Genomic DNA, 19,794 nt, shown 5'->3' with positions numbered 1-19,794 from the left:
TACATTTCCTTAAAAATCGCAAACCAAAATAAACTTCGGTTTGAGCACTTTACACCAGACGCCCCCCTTAAATACATGTTCAAATTATGTTATGAGAATTCTTAATAAGAGACACGGATTGATCCCAAACATATCCTGTCTCATTTTGTAAAATGCTCAATTTTGACAAAATTAAACGAGCTAGACTAGTAAAACTTTATATCTTCAAATCAATACAGTACATTGCAGCATAATGTTCATCTGCGTTGGCGTATTGCTTTTAATCTGGCTGCAGACGAGCTGTTATAGCTGGGGGTCAATTTTGTTCCGAGACATCGGCAAGAACTGCCACCTTAATAAAATTGTGTATTTAGCTGTTGCAGAAATTACGGCGCTAAATATCCAGTTAGCTGTATGGATAATTTGTGGCAAAATTCAGATTAGTTTGGCTTCTGGCAAACATAATTTTGTTGTGTTCAACTATTGAGCACAGTGTTTGCCTACAACACCCTATTAAGTCATTGGATAAGTAAATTTGCTTTATGATTGAAAATTGATTGCATGATTCAACGAAGCAATTTATTGAGTGAAATTAAGTCAAGCAATGAAGGAGTAATTATGTGCAGCCTTAGTTCGAACGCCGGACATTACGCACGACGACCGCAACAGTTAACTCAATCCATTTCCTTTGATCTATGAAAACGCCCATCAAGGGCAAAACGATTTCCATTAGCTGCAGATTCGCTCTATCAGTTTAATAAGTAAACGATATATTAAGAAGATAGAATCATATTACTCAGAAAGAAGTCAGCCCACCACGTTCCGAGAGGAAGCAAGTGCATTTTTGCTTGCTAGAACTAAGGGGAGGGGTAAGACGAAAAGATTGCGAAAAGTATGATAAAAACGGATTAATAATAAACAACAAATATGATATCAGCTAAGGCCGGCCATTGGTTGCCATTGCTGTCTGTATATGACGCAGAACACTTCAGCCAACAGTTCAGGCTCAACGCTCAACCATGCCCTTGTCCGATGTGCCACCACAGGCACTTATTCACCCCGGTATCAGTTCCATACTACCATGGCGTGCCCCCTCTCATTTGCTTTAGATTAATAAATTGTAGCTTAGACGCGGCAGCGATGGATGCAAAACGTAATAATTACAAGAATCATTGACAATAATTAGTATCTGGCGCCTGTTCTAATGAGTGCCTTTGGTAAATGGCGTTTGGCACCCTACTAAAAGATTGTATGTCCATATAGACCGGCATGTCGGTGATAACACCAGCATGACGAAATATTTGCCCTAAAGTAATACTAGCCTATTTCAATTGGAGTGAACGAGTTTTTCTGTATTTTCGTAAGCATTGACGGAGTTATAGGCATTCTGTTTATATCTCCTTGATATACATGATCGGCTTGGGAACTGTCTAGTAAATATTTGTCAATCATCATGTTTTGCCTGTTTCGGTTCATGGCCGTTCATTTACAATCACTTGTATAAACGCGAAGTCTTATCTTCGATCGACTCATAATGAAGGATGAATTAAGGTGTCAATACAATGCGGAATGCTGAAGCTAGACGTCCTATCATTGAGTATATTCATGGAAAAGAAACATTCTCAGGAACGAGAATCAATAATATAGATAGTAGAATTAAGCAGAAATCAATATGCATGACTTTATCGTCTCCCATGTAATCCCACGAACCTTTAAGGAAAGCGTGCGTCCTTAGTTGTGCTTTCTTAGTGAGAATCCAGTTCGACGTCTAACGACGTCTAATAAAATAAATAAATAATGTTACCCTATTCTACAAGGATCACGTATTGGACGCCTGTTGAATGATTCTTTCCAACGTCTAATTTATTGAAGGAAGATGTTGCGATTCTTACTCAAACAAGTGAGCCGAATCGTTAAAAATAGCACCAGTATTGGATATTTCTGAAACAGTTTTGTTTAAAGCAGAGACAAGGTCCTACTGGGGCTAGTCGGGTTTTAGTGTTTTTCGAACCTGGTCTCGAACTGATCCCAAAATATTTTGTTCATTGAAAAGCGAGGCAAACCTGAGAATTTTAAGTCTTTAAGGGGCCATCCATATACCACGTGGGAAGGGGTCACGAGAAAATCCACGCTTGTCCATGTGGAGGGCGTATGGGAAATGTCCACGTGGAATTTTCAGTATATTGCTGTCTTTTATGAGAAAATGAAACATATTTGTATCGTCATTTGTGTAAGCGGTTATCTTCAAATTTTTTCAAGATTTTGAAATAGTCAAAGTGCTTATAACTGCATAGTATGTGAGTGTGCAGTGCATAAATGTGTGAAAATTGAAAACATTGATAACAACTATCATTGAAAACTAACTTGGTAAAATCTCACTAATTTTGGATTTCAAAGCTTTTGGTTGAATTTTCGAACCACTTCAATTTTGCGTTATTATGATAAATCTTTAAAACGCATATATAGAAGATCATAAGTCGTTCAGAAATGAGATATTTCCATGGAAATTTAACAAAACACCAAAGAAGTGTATGATATTCTGTGGTTGAAGTTTGAACTATTTTCATCAAGTCCTTCTGCATTATAGTAGTCTGACACTTTGGAAAATTTTCTGAAAACCAAATTTTTATGAAATTACCCTAGGGGTAGGGGTATAGGAATTGTCCACGGAGGTGGAGGAGGGAGTCAAAAACGAAGATTTTTTTATACACGTAGTATAAGAACGGTCCCTAAGATGGTTATTGCATTACGCTTCGATAGTGGTGCATCGAGGAGACCGAAAGGGATTGTGGCCTTTTATATATTTTGTTTTCTTTTCATACTGTGCGCCAGCCCAAACTAACGATCAGCCAACAGCCTAAGCACACTGGCGGGTCGCCGGGTATTGTCTTTTTCTGTGGGCTGTGCTTGCGAACATTGTTCAACAGCTTAATGGCAGTGTTCGTGGGCACAGTTCGCAGTGGGAGCCATTATGTGTCGATTCATATGTATACGTAGAAGCCTACTAATGGTTGTGTTGTAAAAATTTCAGTTTTTAGTACTAGGGTACAATTGTTATGTGCTAACCGTCTGTTTATCTGTGTTTGTACTCGTCTGAGTATTTCTGACAGCTCGTTCAGAGAATGGATGCAGAACTTGTGTATATGATAGATTAGTGGGTAACCCTTCCTAGGATTTACTTTTTACCAGTGTTCAATTCGTGCATTCGATTTGATTCATTCGGGAAGATCGGATTGAATAAATTAAGGTCCACATCATTTACCGACGCACGTGTATCATCCATTTCCGGTCTGCATAACATGAAAAAATTGTATCAGAATGCAATTGTCATTAATGGTAAATAAGTGTCATTTGGTGGCATTTAGACGAGTTCAAATAGTTTGATTGCATGTAACATGTGTTTTTTTCTTCTACTACATTAGCCTGGTTTGATGTACTTCTAGTAGTTTGCAAACAATATCGATCAATATATACGCTTCTACTTAATTTCATTCATTTTTTCTTTATTCGGCATGTTATTTTTCTTTTATTACTATATTTTAAATTGGATTCATATTAACACTCACTGACACAATAAATTGCATATTCTCCCATACACGCAATCTTTTTCATTCTAAATATACAAACGTGGCTTTCGCGATAACAAAAGACGAACATGCAATTATTATTATTTTTATTATTATTATTATTATTATTATTATTATTATTATTATTATTATTATTATTATTATTATTATTATTATTATTATTATTATTATTATTATTATTATTATTATTATTATTATTATTATTATTATTATTATTATTATTATTATTAATTAAGGCTTTAACCTCGAGGATCATTCGCCTTTTTGAAAATAATAAACATTTCAGACATATAAATACTTTTTAAATTAATTCAAAATAGATAAACAAGTATAAACCACCGAATATCATTACTGTCGAATATCTTGGGCGCACTGCATTCCGCTTCTTGTATTTATTTTCTTTCTTGGTGGTGAGCGATGGTCGGGTGTACCCTCTGCCGCTTGCTGATAATTCTGTCTGCCTTCCCCCTCGCTCGTGTTTGCGTCCATATCGCCATCGCTAGATTGGCTCTGGTTGTCGTTGTAAGATTTTTGGTACTTTTTGTGTTTTCGAGTGACTTTGATATAGCCGTCTTCTTTCTGGTTTATTTCTTCCCTGCGCACGTTAACTGTTGGCTTTGAGATGTCGTGGAATATTGTTTGTTCGGAATTCATTTTTAGGCCGGCTGTCTGTTGTGTATGAGATGTTGAAGGCTGTTTCGTAGTGGTAGTTGTAGATGAGTTTGCTTTAGTTGTTTGGCGCATGGCTTACCGTAGTGTGCCGTCTGGTTACAGAACTAGCAGGGTTCTTTGTATGTAGTTACACCTTGGGATGATTTGCCCTCGAGAGTCAAGTAAGACGGTATAGGTTGGTACAGCCGCATTCGCACCATCCGAACACCGTTGAGTATGCCAGGGAAAAGGTTTCTCCAAGTATCGTTTGTGACGGATTCCACTTCTCCATATTTTGACATGAATCTTTTAATACAATCCGTACTAGTACGAGGTGCCAAATCATGGAGTTTTATTTCAGTTAGATCGAGGTCCATATACACGGGGATCTTAGTTTTGACGTTTTCATATTCAACGTCATGTTGCATATTGTTCTTTGCTACGAATCTTTCTTCCTCTGCTAAAGAGTTGAACGTTATAAGAACTACTTGCCTCGTGTGGTGAAGCTGGACGTGTAAAACCTCCGTAAGATCAAGTTCCATTTTCACCTTGACCAACTGTTCCACCTCGCGCACTGGTGGTCTAAGACGAGTCTGCGAAAAATCAATCGCGATTGTGTTCTCCCGTAATGGGCGAAATTTATTTTGTGGTACACTCATTTCACTTACAGTTAGGTGTAACGGAACTTTCCTGTGTCTATATACTACATGTACGTACACGTTAGAGCGACGCGGCGCGGGTAGTATTTTTGTTAGTATCCTGTTCGCAAGCGGTGCGTTTTTTTGGCTTCTGATCTGTACGAGATGAGGAAGCAGACTGAATTTGCGAACATGCAATTGCAATCATCCACGCTTACCGTGTGTTCCATATAATTTGCCATTACGCCATACGTTGACGACGGAAAATGAATTTTATATATATCTTCGTTATATTGCAATATTATTGCAAATTGATAAAACTTATCAATTTAGACTGTTTTTGGCCACATTTTCCACGCAATTGGACTATTGTAAATATTCTAGGAGAATTGTATTGAGCATCGGAAGATAAAAATTTAGCAGCTTCTAGCACTGCGAGGGAAGCACCAATCTTTATGAAAAAAGGCTTTTCGTGTTTCTTGAACCCACGGTTTTTAAGAAAAAATGGTTTTGAAAACCTGCATGCACTAGAAAAAAGTTGGGCATGAAAGGGTTAACAGGTTATTTAAGGTGGAAGTTACCCTAAAAATATCATAAAATTTGGGATATCTTCTTAAATACAACAGAGAGAAAGTTACGTAGCTCCGCAAAACCATGTGATTCGACACCGCAAACAACTTTGTGGAAGATTCCAATAACCTAGGAGAATGACTAAAAAGTTATCATGAAAAAACTAAAACTGAATTTTAAGGGGTCTTCCATATAACATGTTCCATAACTCGAAGACTATTTAAGTTAGATATGTAGTGTCTTCAGCAATTTCCTTTGTAGTAATATTTTCTACTCATTTGCTGAAGACACAAAGTTCAGGAAATAATTTTCGGAAATCACTTATGGATGAATTAATCACTAAACAATATATTCCTGTAGATGCGCAATCATAAAGGCAAAAACTTCTCAGAACAAACTACACTCCCAAAGTTAACGGTTTAGACGCTATTCATTTCGAACACGAAAACAACGTTTTAAAATACTGTGAAAGTAAAACCGTGAGTGTAACCTAGCAACTACCTATGAAATAAGATCAGATAGATAAAAAAATATTAAACAAAACTGTCCGAATATGGTGAAGAGCCCGCTGAATAGTTCGTTGCTGTCCACTCTATCAACACACAACATAAACACTCCTCCTTTATTACTGGTGTACGAAGCTATGCTGAACTGACTATTTGAAGCTCTGAGATTAGTAGACCCGCCTAAAGGAGCTGAAGCTGACTTAATGTTTAGTCAAATGTTCTGCCAGGTCACAAACCACTCTATTTCTGAAGATTTTTTTTTCGATAGCGAAGCCTAAGTATTAAAGTATCCCAGCATTGCATAAAAATCCTATTTCAGATTTTATAATGCAATTAAGCTCTATATTAACATTATAAATGCACAAAAGCAAGGCAACTATTATCACCAGTATTATATACCCATATAAATCCCCGACTATGTACGGGGAACGTGCCATTTGAGCCAATATATTCTGATTCCTGATATACCCATATAAAGCTGATCATTTGTTCATCGACTTCAAAACCGCATACGACACTATCGATCGAGATCAGCTATGGCAGATTATGCACGAGTACGGATTCCCGGACAAACTGACCCGATTAGTGAAGGCGACGATGGATCGGGTGATGTGCGTAGTACGTGTCTCAGGGACGGTCTCGAGTCCCTTCGAATCACGCAGAGGGTTACGGCAAGGTGATGGTCTCTCGTGTCTGTTATTCAACATCGCGCTGGAAGGTGTAATAAGAAGAGCAGGGATCGACACGAGTGGTACGATTTTCACAAAGTCCGTTCAGCTACTTGGCTTCGCCGATGACGTTGATATTATTGCACGAAACTTTGAGAAGATGGAGGAAGCCTACATCAGACTGAAAAGAGAAGCCAAGCGCGTCGGACTTGCCATCAACACGTCGATGACAAAGTACATGATAGGAAGAGGTTCACGAGAAGAGAATGAGAACCGTTCGCTTCAAGTTTGCATCGGTGGCGACGAAATCGAGGTGGTTGAAGAGTTCGTGTACTTGGGCTCACTGGTGACCGCCGACAATGATACCAGCAGAGAGATTCGTAGACGCATCGTGGCAGGAAACCGTGCTTACTTTGGCCTCCGCAAGACACTTCGGTCGAACAGAGTTCGCCGTCGTACGAAGTTGACCATCTACAAGACGCTGATTAGACCGGTAGTTCTCTACGGGCACGAGACCTGGACCATGCTCGTGGAGGACCAACGCGCACTTGGTGTCTTCGAACGGAAAGTGCTGCGTACCATCTACGGTGGAGTGCAGATGGAAGACGGCACATGGAGACGGCGAATGAACCATGAGTTGCATCAGCTGTTGGGGGAGCCGCCCATCTGTCATACCGCGAAAATCGGACGACTACGGTGGGCCGGGCACGTAGCCAGAATGTCGGACAATAGCCCGGTGAAAACGGTTCTCAATTGCAATCCGACCGGTACAAGAAGACGTGGCGCGCAGCGAGCACGACCAGGTGGAAGACGATTTGCGGACCCTTCGCAGACTGCGTGGCTGGCGACGCGCGGCCATGGACCGAGTGGAATGGAGGAATCTTTTGTATACGACTCAGGCCACTTCGGCCTTAATCTGTTAATAAATAAATAAAAAAATATAAAGCTGATAGAACGTATACAAGCTTCAAGGATCTTTGAAGCATATAGGTATGTGATTGAGTGCAGTTATAGAGCAAGCATAAATGTGATGTTATATTCGGTATAATTCATTGCATTCGAATATATTCAATATAGCCTAGGGAGCTAATGAACCATACTTACTAGACTAGGTACCTCGGTTTGACGCTTAGTAGTTAAAAGCAATGGTAGTAGAACATTATTCGTAGAACATTAAGGTTAAAATATTCATAATAAATCATTGGAAGAGAATCAAATTTCCTTCTATTTGTTCAACATACTGATAAGGAAACATCAGAAAGGGTTCCTAAAATTGCTAAAAATGGTAACCAATTGAAGGTGGAATGAATAGTTGCGATAACAGGTTTTCAAATTTGACAGTTCTATATTGGTGCCAAATAATAGCATTAGTAGTGCTAAAACATGCTGCCAAATTATAAAAACATTATATATCTCTATTGTCCGTAATGGTGTAGAGTACCTACTGTGACTACAGCTTTATTCTGCAAGAAACTGGACCCCCAAACGTCAGCTCGGATCATCATCGATATCTATTTATTTCTTGAACTTTGACACATAGACAACTTCTTATTCTAGGTTTCTTATTCTAATTCTGAACACGTTTTTAGAGATGTTGAAATCGTGGAGTGTGTGGATTTCCCAATACAAGAGCTGAACGGCTGATTGTGTCCATTTGTGATTCGATGTGCAGCAATTCGGTGAAATATGTGGTTACCAAACTGGCGCTATGGGATCTTGATCCATATTTCATGTAAAAGTGTAGGGGAATCAATGTTATCGAATAACAGATCAAGCTGGCCTCGATCGGTGTAACGAAGGTCAATAGTCAAATGGTCCTTGGTAGACTTGCTAGTGAATAAAACTTTTTTGAACTCTTTCCAACCTGTAACTTGCGTTGCATGACATAGAACCTATATAGGATCTTCGTACTCAAGTAGACTGCGGATCAGTGAGCAGAACAAAGCTTTTGAGGAGGGATTATTATATCAACGGCCAAATCATAATGGATCTTTGCGCGTGGTTCAAAGAAATGTTTCCATGTTAAATGCTTACACTTTGTGAGATAAAAGTTACAAAAAAACTAAAAAAAAAAATAAAAAATGTATACTTCTTAAGGTATACAACACCTCATTGAAATACATGGTATTCCTCCTCATGTATCTAAGAACGGAGAATGCTTTCGCAGTAGTCAAAGTAATATAGTCGTTGAATCTTGATTTACTCGTTCATCATCGAGTATTCGAAACTGATGAGAGTATGGCAATGAGCGAATGAAATGTTTTTGAATGTATCCAACGTCATAAGGCTATAATAGTTTATTAAAAAATTTAATGAAGTTGACGAAAAATAATAATTTTTTGATCATTAAATTTAATTTATAAAATAGAATAAATTGCATTTGAGGTAGTCGAAAAAGAAGATAAATATGTAAATAAATAAATGAATAATTACAAAACAAATCATATCCTGAGAAATTTTAATTTGGAGAACACGTACATCGATTTACGTCCCATACGCCTACGACCCTCTGTGAAAACTTTGAAAGTATATATTATCTTCGGGTTAATCAATGTCAATATATATCTTTAGCTTACCGATAACCCTACATAATTCCCAGTTACTTCCATAAGGAAGCTATATAGGTCCAGTAATCTTTCTCCTCTCAAATACTAATGTAAAAATCAATCTGTAAAACTTTTTCGTAGGATGCGGTGTTTTAGCCTCCAATTTCATTCAAACCCACTGCAAAACTTTGGCACGTGGTGTGATCTAAACAGAATTGTTTCAAACTCTAACAAATGCTCCGTTAATCACGTTCACGCAAAGATGTTATCCGATTCAGTTCCACTACCGTTTTTCGATTCGAGCAGTTCAAGGGACTGAACCAACTAAGGTCGCCATAGTTATATTACCGGATGACACAATGTATCAGTATGAATCAGTGCATCATACATACAAAGGCAACGACAATGGAGACACAGAAATCAAATGTGTTAGCTTACTATAGAACTGCACGTTTTTGCTGCTTCTTATTGGCAGCCCTAATAAAAAAATATTATAGGCGACCCTTAACCCATATAGTTCAACGATATTGTTTGGATGATATTCTGAACAGGTCGTTAGGCTCTTGGATCATACGATGTGTATTAGGGAGCACCGGCGGATAAGGTGGGTAATATGGGTAATATTATCTACTTAAAAATATCCGAGTGGGCACCCACTCGAAATTTTAGAACGATTTAAAATTTTAAAATCTGCCACGCATGTATCTCGGGCACACATTGCGAATATTTGAAAACATCGATTTACCACTATTCTATTTGTACAAACGCACTGCAACTGATTTAATGGGAACGTAATACAATCGGGTGTATTACGAAAATGCGACAAATCTCTAGTAATAGACCCCCCATCCTATGCTTATTACTCACTCGGATTAAAAGGGTGACGCCTCCCTTATGGGAACATTTGCTAGCAGTTTTACCGAAATCTCCCCGCTCCCGTTGCGTTCAACAATATCTTTTTCGAAAAACAAACACGCGTATTACTTGAATGCGGACGGCTGATTCGAATACCAATTATATTGTGTTGAAAACAACCCAAAAAAAAAAAGATTCCGTTCTTCAAAAATTGAATACGAACGAAGATGACTATGTTGATAGTGTTCAAAATTCGTTACGGGTAGGAGGAAACGCCACACGTGGTTTCGCTTAAGCGGCCTTCTTTTATCAACTGCAGCACTGCTCCGCTGTATTTTAAAAGTGTAAAGTGAAACGTATGCAATTCCATCAGAAATTTATTTTAACACCGCTGAGGCGCTAATAAGAATAATTTAATTAATCGCTTACCATGCATTCGAATTATGATGGCAAGAGTTCACAAATCAGGGTATATTGTATCATATGGTTCTCGAATAGCACCCGGCTGGTCGTTCCTCATTCCGATTCAAACTGGCTGCCGGTGAAGAAAAGCCTCATACATATGCAAATGCAATCGAAGTCGATTAAGTGCACTACTGGTAAGACAGATTACATTGCCATTTAGTAAACCACAATGCTGACGACACATGGCTGTATTAGTAAGCGGTTCGTTAGTTAGTGACCGAGGAGACATTCCTCGCATTCGAGACGCGCAACTTTGGTCACGTACGACTGATGCGGTGTAAATAAAACAGATTGACTTTACGATGCCGACTTGTCAACTGTAGCCACTATGGCCACCAGATGAATTGGAAGAACCGGCTAGTGCCGTTGTTTTTCTTGTATCACAGCCAACTTTAACTGAGACGGTCATTAGTCTGTTTGGGGGGCTTTAAAAGCCATATCCTCTTAAGCGTCAACACTAGAAAATTAAATAAAGCACATAAGGTCGCGATAGGTCTCGTGTTTTTGTTTGCACTGATAGGTACAAGGTAGCAGTGCATTAATCAATCAACGACTGGCAGAGACGGTTCCTTGAGAAGAGAAATACAACACAATATGCTTTCAGAATAATTTGTATTGTTCAGAGTCTCAAAATATCATAAAGTTCATCCGCAACAAACATTAATTAATATTTAGCAGCATCTTTGATGCCGCCATCACCACTTACCAGCCACTGTGGAGAATTTAGCCTCGTATTTAAACACCTGTCATCGAGGCGCTGGAATCACCACAATTTAATTAAAATAAAATTATGGAAACCACATATTTTCATTTCAATTCTATCATAAAACCCCGCGCTCACCCATTCGTGTTGTATTTGTGATTGCAATGACACGCCATCGTACTCAAGATGCTGTGCAAAACCCTTGCATGCCTTCACGACGTTCAGGGATGAAACCCCAAGAAGGAAGAAATCGTGACGATTATTACGGCACATCCAGTTGGCCATGCGTTGTGCCGACTTATTATATTTATAGCGCATATGAGATGAAGGCAAAAACTTGAATCAAACTTACCATCAGGAGGCACAAAATCTTGGCATAGACGGTAAGCTGTGGTAACCTGTAAATAAATAAAAGAGAAGTGGTTAATTCAACTTGAACAACTGAAAAGTTTGTCTTAACATCGTCTCCGCTGGCCTGTGGTTTTTCGCACGTATCAGGAAAGTGTACTCTTATGTGAAACATATTTCAACAGGCTTTAAGAGTGGAAAACGAGCAATAGAGTGAAATCTTGACCGGATTTTCAGAAAACCAGAAACCACAATGCACAATATTTTCAAACGATGCTAAAACGGGTACATTCTTGCATGGAAACATAAAACTGCCTTTAATAAATTTAATTAAACTGACTCGCGTACATTCGTTTAATAAGCGAAACACTATCATGGAATCGTAGTTATTTTTAAGAATCTACCATAAAAGAAAGGTAGTGTAGTCGGAGATAAAAAAGCACAATTTTTCAGAACAAATTTAAGTCACAATTATGCAGTACATTTATTCGATAAGAATTACCCGAGGAATCGATAGTACTAAAATGTGTAAACACACCGACAATGACATCGCCGTTCTTACATGAACACTGGAACTGTTTGATTATTTAAATCAATTAACCTATTGCAACAAGTTCGGTGGATTGAAAGTCTTTAGTTTGTAAGGCGTTGAAAACTCTTATTGCTAAAAATTACTTTAAAAGACAAACTGTAAGGTGGATTAGTTTCGGTTGCTATGTGGTCTCTCTAAATCTCGTTTAGGTTAGATGCTGTTGATATCATTCTCGATCGCTTCGACAATTACAACACACAACCTAGCATGCGATGCAGATCTAGCTAACTGGAGCATGGAACATGATACCACCAATGAATCATAAATGAACTTTAAGCCCAATACGTTGAGTTAGTCTCAGAAAAAAACTGTATCCAACACAACACTTCGCCGCTAGGAATCATGTTACTCCCAGGTTGCACCTGATGGCAGTGTTGCGTCGCGTAACCTAGCTAATTGCCAGCAAACACCAACCATTGGCGAAGGCGAAGCCAACTCGTGTTTCCATGAGCAGGAATTTCCTACGTAAACTATCGCAATGCTTCGGTGCATTATTTTTCGTCATGAGGTGCAGACCCCAGACATGAACTAAAGGCGAACGAACCTAGTGCAGGTCGCCCGATCAGGATGACCTGAAAAGTTTGTAATACTTTCACTGTGAAGACATTCCAGTTTATGCGTTATGTTAAAAACTTGTAGCTGAAATTTTTAAATAATGGTCATTTCATACGACGAATTTTTTCCAAGTTGAATTAGTCGAGTTATGTGAGTCAATGAATACGCTCCGACTAACACGTAGTAGGCCAATTACGCCAACTACATGCGTAGTGCAGCGAATATAAAATACTATCAAATGTAATGTCGGTACGTCAATCTTCGTGAAGTTTATTGTCAAACCGTTATCTAGATAAAGAAATGGATATCTGCCTAATTTGCTAGCTGCCAAGGAAGCATGTTTGAAACGTGTGTTTATAAAACAAGATACACATTTATCTCTATACCTGGAAAAGATAATCGTTTCGGTGGGAGCTGGAAAGATAAACCATGAATTATGTGTGCATGATTCGAATATTTTCGATTTTATTCACCTGTCCACTTTACTTCTAGCTAAAGATTTCGGTGTATCACGCACATTTGCCGACGAATCATATCAATTCATCCTACGATGTTCACCTGATACGGGGGGCATAATTTTATAACAAAACACACTCGAGACTTTCCAGAAAGAATGCCATCCATTGAACACTGTCGCACCAGGGTATGGTGAGATGATGATGATGATGTCGAGATCGATTTGTGGAGAAAGAGTCGTGTCCGCAGTACACAGTCCACTTGCGCCTACTAGCCAAGCAGTGGTGAAAGCACAACAGAAACTGGAGAGGTGCATCAGTCCGTGCCGTATCAGCATTACCGGCATCAAAGTAATAGTAGGCTGTGACGGTGGCATTATTTGTTATAACACCCGAAGAAGGAAGAGAAGAAGGTATCGAGAAATGCCTTCTGAATCTGATATGGATCTTTGCCTCGGTCGAGTGCCAGCAGCAAATGAAATGTATGTACTGGACCCATGTCACAGCTGAGTGCCTATAATGTCTCTTTTCTATCGACCTGCTGCTGATCAAATTTAACTCGACGGCATGTTTTATATAGGCTGCCAGTAGTAATCGATTAATTCACATGATATAAATAGTCACAGTAATACGTAAACTCGCCAGTCCTCGAAAACAAAGCGTACACGTGTCCTATGGTTCTGATAGCAACTATAACTCTAAGGAACGTCAACAACTCGATTTACTTTCTTTCGAATCTATGTATATTGTAAAGGTCATTCTCTAAAACCCATAGAACAGTAATTGTACCTTTATCTAGTATATACCTACTTGAAAATTGAAACGTTCATTGTACTGTTTTTGAGAGGATACATTATTTCACGAATGACATTTATTTCGAATGCAAGGTTTCAATAATTGATTTCAGTCTGTATCGAGTATCGATTTGTTTTCATTTTAGTGTTCAGTAATATTGCAGGTTGATGAGATTTTAGTATCTGTAAAAATCATAGACAATCGGCTCGAATGGTATTCTTAATATTCTTATAGAGCACCTTGGTCAAGTTTCATAAGTCAGTAGTATGCATGTTTGAACCTCAGTCAGATAGCATTCTTAGTGGTCAGCAGTGGCGGATCCAGGGGGAGGGTCCTGGGGGTCCGGACCCCTCCCGAATTTTTTTAACTTGTTGAGAAATTTTAAAATAATTTTTATTTTAGTTCGTTCTAAACTCAAAACCATTCCAAACAATACTGCCGCTATAAGCATAACTGTCCCATGTGCTATGGGATTCCATATACACTTGGGACAATTTTGCGTAGAGCGGCAGAATATTAGACCTCCAAAAATTAAATGAGTTTATTACATATTACTTATTGTACAATGAACATTTTAAAAGCGAAATTTCGGACCCCCTCCGAAATTTTTTTCTGGATCCGCCCCTGGTGGTCAGTACTACTCCTGCAATGGTTCTGTGCGCTAAGAATTGGCTACAATGTCTGACGAAATAGACGGTCAAGTACTGCAAAAGAATCTTGCAGTGAAGCTTTGCTTATTTGAGGTCCACAGGTATAGTAAAATGACAGTAAATTTGAATAAGGCTGGTTGCTATCAGAAATGGGTTGAATAACGAAGTATTTCTCTTCAATAAAATAATAAGAAAAATCTTGTGCTATATCTTGTTTAAGCACGAAGACAGAATGTCGATGCTGAGTTGTTTAGTTCGCTACCACGTCAAGCTTTGAACTTCTGAATTATATATTTGGTGGAAACTTCTATTACGAACAAGTTCTTCGTATTACCTTTCTGGGTTTTACTTATGGCCTTTCTTCTATATTTTTTCGTAACCACGCGATCCAATATAACATTCAGTTGATTATTTACATTTCGCTTCTATGGGTTCTTATCGATTCCGCGAGCTTTCGTTGCGATCGGAAAATGTCTATGTATCTGTCATTTAAACTTACACAAGTTTCTCAGAGAAGGCTAAACTGATTTGCACAAACTTTATTTCAAATCATCGGTGTAACGCTCCAATAAGCTGATATTGAATTTTTAGTTTGGTTTTTAATCCTTGATGCCCCGGGGAACTCGCCAAGTTCCTAAGCTAATGTTACACCTATTTCCCCAGCGAATTCTTGACAAATCTTTATAAACTTGATTTCAAATTCTATATAATTTCACTCGGTTCTGATATTTGATTCTGGAGTTGCAGAATGTTTATAACGGTCACATTGAAATTTTTATAAAAACCGGAACAATCGTAATATCTCAGAGGTCAAAATATATTGAGATTGACAATAAATTACTTCGAATCGCAGATCTAGATTACTGATGACCAATCAAAGATTCTTGGACTATCGTATTGTCCACCAGCGACAATTCCGAAAGATTCTTTGCTTATTCCAGAATTATAGTCACATCGGTTGACATCGACTGAACCGATTTCCATAAATGACGTAGCATTTTTGAGCGATTTTTAAACCCCCTAGAAATTGACGTAGCGTGATAACATCCTCCCTATTAGTCTTTTTTATTCGAATACACAAGGCATTGCTGCTGACAATCAAAACATTATGAAATACAAGAGGAGTAAAACATTTGAAAATTCAACTTATCAGAGCCCTAACATTGAATCTTATGCCGCGAACTATTTGAAGAATTTTTTACCTTGACAGCTAGAAAGTGCCTATCGAGTGATCAAATTTATCCTCGAAAGCGGCCCAGGTAGTTGATAGCTGTTGAAATTCAGCAGTAGTAGAAATTAAGGAGTTGAGTCTTTGTAACAGAGATTCAGCGTTTTTACTAGACAATAGTGGTTATTCAAATCTTAGTTTTTCGCTTTTAAAATAAAGGATCACAGTCTGATCCCTGAAGCTGCAATATTTACCAAGTAACCCAAACGAAGCTTGATGCAACGAGTTTTTATACACGTAAAATGTTTTTGCTGTTTCGCATGAAATTTGTTTCAAAATTAAGTAATGAGTTATTTGACGTCTAGGACACCAACACAGTTGCAATATGTTGACAAACCTACTCCCAGAGCTTGAATAAATTGACATCCCTGCGTAAATTTGAAAGAAAACAAAATTCAATTCATGCTCGCCGCAATAAATGAAATGTTTGGTTCGTTTCCCTCGGTATTCGTTCTCCCGACACAGCGCATTCAGATCCGGACATGTTCGGCTTCAGAAGCAAACTGAATTTTATTTCTATTCTACCTGTGAAAGAGATTATTGAGTAAAAGTGCATTAAATATAGATTACGCAGTTCACTTATGCTAGTAAATGTTGAAGATGCTAACTTCAAACTGTTCCTATAATAACAAATGAATGCTTCGGTTGGTGAAGGAGTGTATATTTCTTCTGCATTCAAGCATTCGATTCTGCATGACATTTCAGTCAGTTGGAAAGCTAATGAATGAGGGAGGCTGTGAATCTGAATGTTGGTTTTGGTAAATACAAGCAGAAATAGGTAACTGATTTTGAAATTTTGTGGTACTGCCTACCGCTGAATCGTGAAACAAATGTTTTGTGGAATGCCTGATACAGATCAATCGATGCAACTCTGTATAACAAGGCTTGAATATTAATGATCAAGAGTCGTTGCATTGTTTTTTGCGTGCCAGAATAATTACAAAAACTAGCTATATATATGAACAAATTTAAATAAATTCGAGGTTTTTTATTATTCTGTACTTACATGGAAAAAAATCCGTTCATAAATTCATTCCGTTCATAATTCTCATTCGTGTTTCTCAGCAATGGCGGAACCGATCTTATCCAAACCAATTGTAAATGAAAGACCTATCAGCCAGACAGAACGCTATTAATTTGTTTTTGATTCTGATGTTTAGTTTCCAAGATATGAATGTTTGAATGTGTAAAATCGCGCTTTTTGCAGTTTTTTTTTAATTATCTGCCGACATTGACACCATAGATTAATATTTTACGAATACCTTTCGAACAAGCTATAGATTGTTAAAATCGAACTATTATCAAAAGAGATTTTTAACATAAACGGACGAAAGATTTTATCATTTCCCATTGCCAGGAATATGACCAAAAACATGTAATCTATTATTAACGCCAAACGGCTAATTTTAGGTCAATAGGGCAATATGCCCTTTCTTTTGGTATTGTGCTTTTCCTGATTAATCCCCCTACGAGTGAGATATTTTCATAAATTTTCTTGGAAATGATTGTATTGAAATGATGCCTTCAGCAAATTTGTAGCTCTTACTTTTGCGAATAACTTTACTGAATACATGAAATATCTATTTTGAATACTTTAACAGTTATGGCTTGTTGTTTGTGGATTACTCTTTGTCGCCTATTTATTGTTCAATATAGTAATAATCCATTTAAATAAGCCAAACATTATTTCGATAAAACAAATTTTGTGTTTCATTTTTCTATCTACAACAGCTAGAAATAATCACCGAACAATTCCAAGTTGTCTGGAATGAACTAACTTATCAGTGCAAAAATGTTCATTTGCGCGAACCTTCTGTCTGCAATTTTTCTAACTTAAAACCATCGGATCGATCTGAAACATATCTCGGAAAATGAAAAGCGAAATAAAAAAAACTCCTGGCAACGGCGTAGCCAAGAGAAGGTTTTGAGGTTTAACACCACACATCCCCCCACCCAAAAAAAAATATTGGAGTGAAGTTAAAAATTTATTGATGCTGACTGATTTGATTCAGTATTACAATAATGGGGGAGTGGGCGTAGCGTATTGGTAATTCGATTGCCTTGTACGCAGCGCACCTGGGTTCGAGTCCCGAGCCCGCACATAGGGTTAGAAATTTTTCCTAAGAGATTTTTCTAACCCGAAGAGGCGAATGACCTTAAGGTTAAAACCTCTATAATTGAAATAAAAAAAAGTATTACAATAAGAATTATTTGATCCGTACATTGATAACCTTGCTGTTGTAAACATCATGAGGACTTTTGTCGGAATGGGGTCCTGATATGTAACTGATCTATTGGTCTTGATTTCACAGTTGTATAATAGCATCAATATCAAATACCTGCCTGCCTGAAAACATTCCAATAGAAAATTCCAGAGTTCTGAAATCAATCATAATCCTCAGATTTCCTTTCATATTGAGCTCGCTTTTGAAGAGACGTACTGTAATAAGGGTCTTTATTTAATAGGAAGTGAAGTTAAAATTGATTTAATGTCTATGAAACATAGAACTGTTCAACAAAAAAATTGCATAACTTTCAACATTTTCTAAAAATGTTTTGCTCTTCTCATTCACTCTAAAAATCGTCAATCAAATACCGGCCCGGAGGGCCGAGTGTCATATGCCATTCGACTCAGTTCGTCGCCAACTGTCTGTGTGTATATGTACGTATGTGTGTGTAGGTGTGTGTGGAAAAAATGTCACGTATGTTTCTCAGAGATGGTTGGACCGATTTGCACAAACTCAAATGAAAGGTACAACCTTCCCATCAGCTGCAATAGAATTTTTTTTATTGATTGGACTTCCGGTTCCAGAGTTACGGGTTGAAGAGTGCGACCACACAGCAAATTCCCTTATAAACTGAAATGAAAAATTCTCATATAGAAAGGTTATGCAATCTCTCTAAAACTCGTCAATCATCCCGGCCCGGAGGGAGTATGCAGTGAGGGGATGCTACTTTAAAATTAAAACTAGTTTAAAATTTCTTAACAAGTTGAAAATTTTCGGCAAGGCCCGGACCTCCCGGATCTTCCTCCATGATCCGCCACTGGTTTCAAGCGATGTTTCAGTATCGACACATAGTATCTCAAGATCGTGGTTATCGATCCATTGTATGTATGTGCAAATCGTACTGAACATGAGCGACCGAAAATAAAAGTCGCAAGGACAGCACATGCTGCGAAAAAAAACCCGTTTCAAATATATTAGAATATAAAAACCGGATATAAATTTCAAGCATAAATATCGGACTGGGACATTCCTTTGTAAGAGCCTGGTAAAAAAAACCGTCAGCGAAAAAACTGGAAAAATGCATTCGATTCATACAAAGTAGTTTTTGTTAGCCGACTTTTAATCTTGAACATCAAGATATACGGATGCTCCTACGAGCGATTTATTTATTTTTAAACGATTTTTACACTGGAGGTCTATCCTTGCCGAGTTTTACGGGTGAGAACTTTTTAAGCGATTCTTATGCTGAAGGATTTCTGTCCGATTTATATGCTTGAAGTTTATGTCCGATTTTTATATTCTAAAGTCTATGAAACGGGTTTTGCGAAGCATGTTCTATCTTTGCGACTTTTATTTTCGGTCGCTCATATGTAATATTCATTTCCATCATTGTATTGAACATAACCAGCCATGGAATAGTAGTCTGGACAAATGAGAAAGGCACAATTACACAACTAGGTGGATTAAAACAGGTTTTTATTTTGGTAATGCGTCGAGTTGAGACGAAAACGTAATATGATTAATAACGAGGATAACACTTTCCGAATGTAGAGAGAATTTTATGGAAAATATTGTTTCCCATTCGTCTCTAGCAGGTCCTGATCGATTTTGATGAGCATTTGATTTTTGTTATATTACCAATTATATGAATAGGCCAAATATTCAAAAACAGTAATTTAAGGTCAAGATAGCATCATTTTGAATCGCCAATTTCGGAGGTTTAGTATCTTCGATGAGTTTTACAAACGTTAAACAGCACATCATTTGATAAAATA

At 37.8% G+C, this 19,794-nt stretch overlaps 1 protein-coding gene across 1 annotated transcript in view; it reads right to left on the bottom strand.

The window, feature by feature from the left end:
* Nucleotides 1-19,794, bottom strand: part of LOC131688782 (uncharacterized) — a 141,280-nt gene that overhangs the window by 98,433 nt on the left and 23,053 nt on the right. The window contains exon 2 of the mRNA XM_058973299.1: nucleotides 11,521-11,566. Coding sequence (XP_058829282.1) covers nucleotides 11,521-11,566 — 46 coding nt within the window. The remainder of the gene's footprint in view (nucleotides 1-11,520; nucleotides 11,567-19,794) is intronic.

The sequence above is a fragment of the Topomyia yanbarensis genome, chromosome 3, assembly GCF_030247195.1.
Source record: "Topomyia yanbarensis strain Yona2022 chromosome 3, ASM3024719v1, whole genome shotgun sequence".
Classification (NCBI taxonomy): Eukaryota; Metazoa; Arthropoda; class Insecta; order Diptera; family Culicidae; genus Topomyia; species Topomyia yanbarensis.
This window is presented reverse-complemented; position numbering and strand designations above follow the sequence as displayed.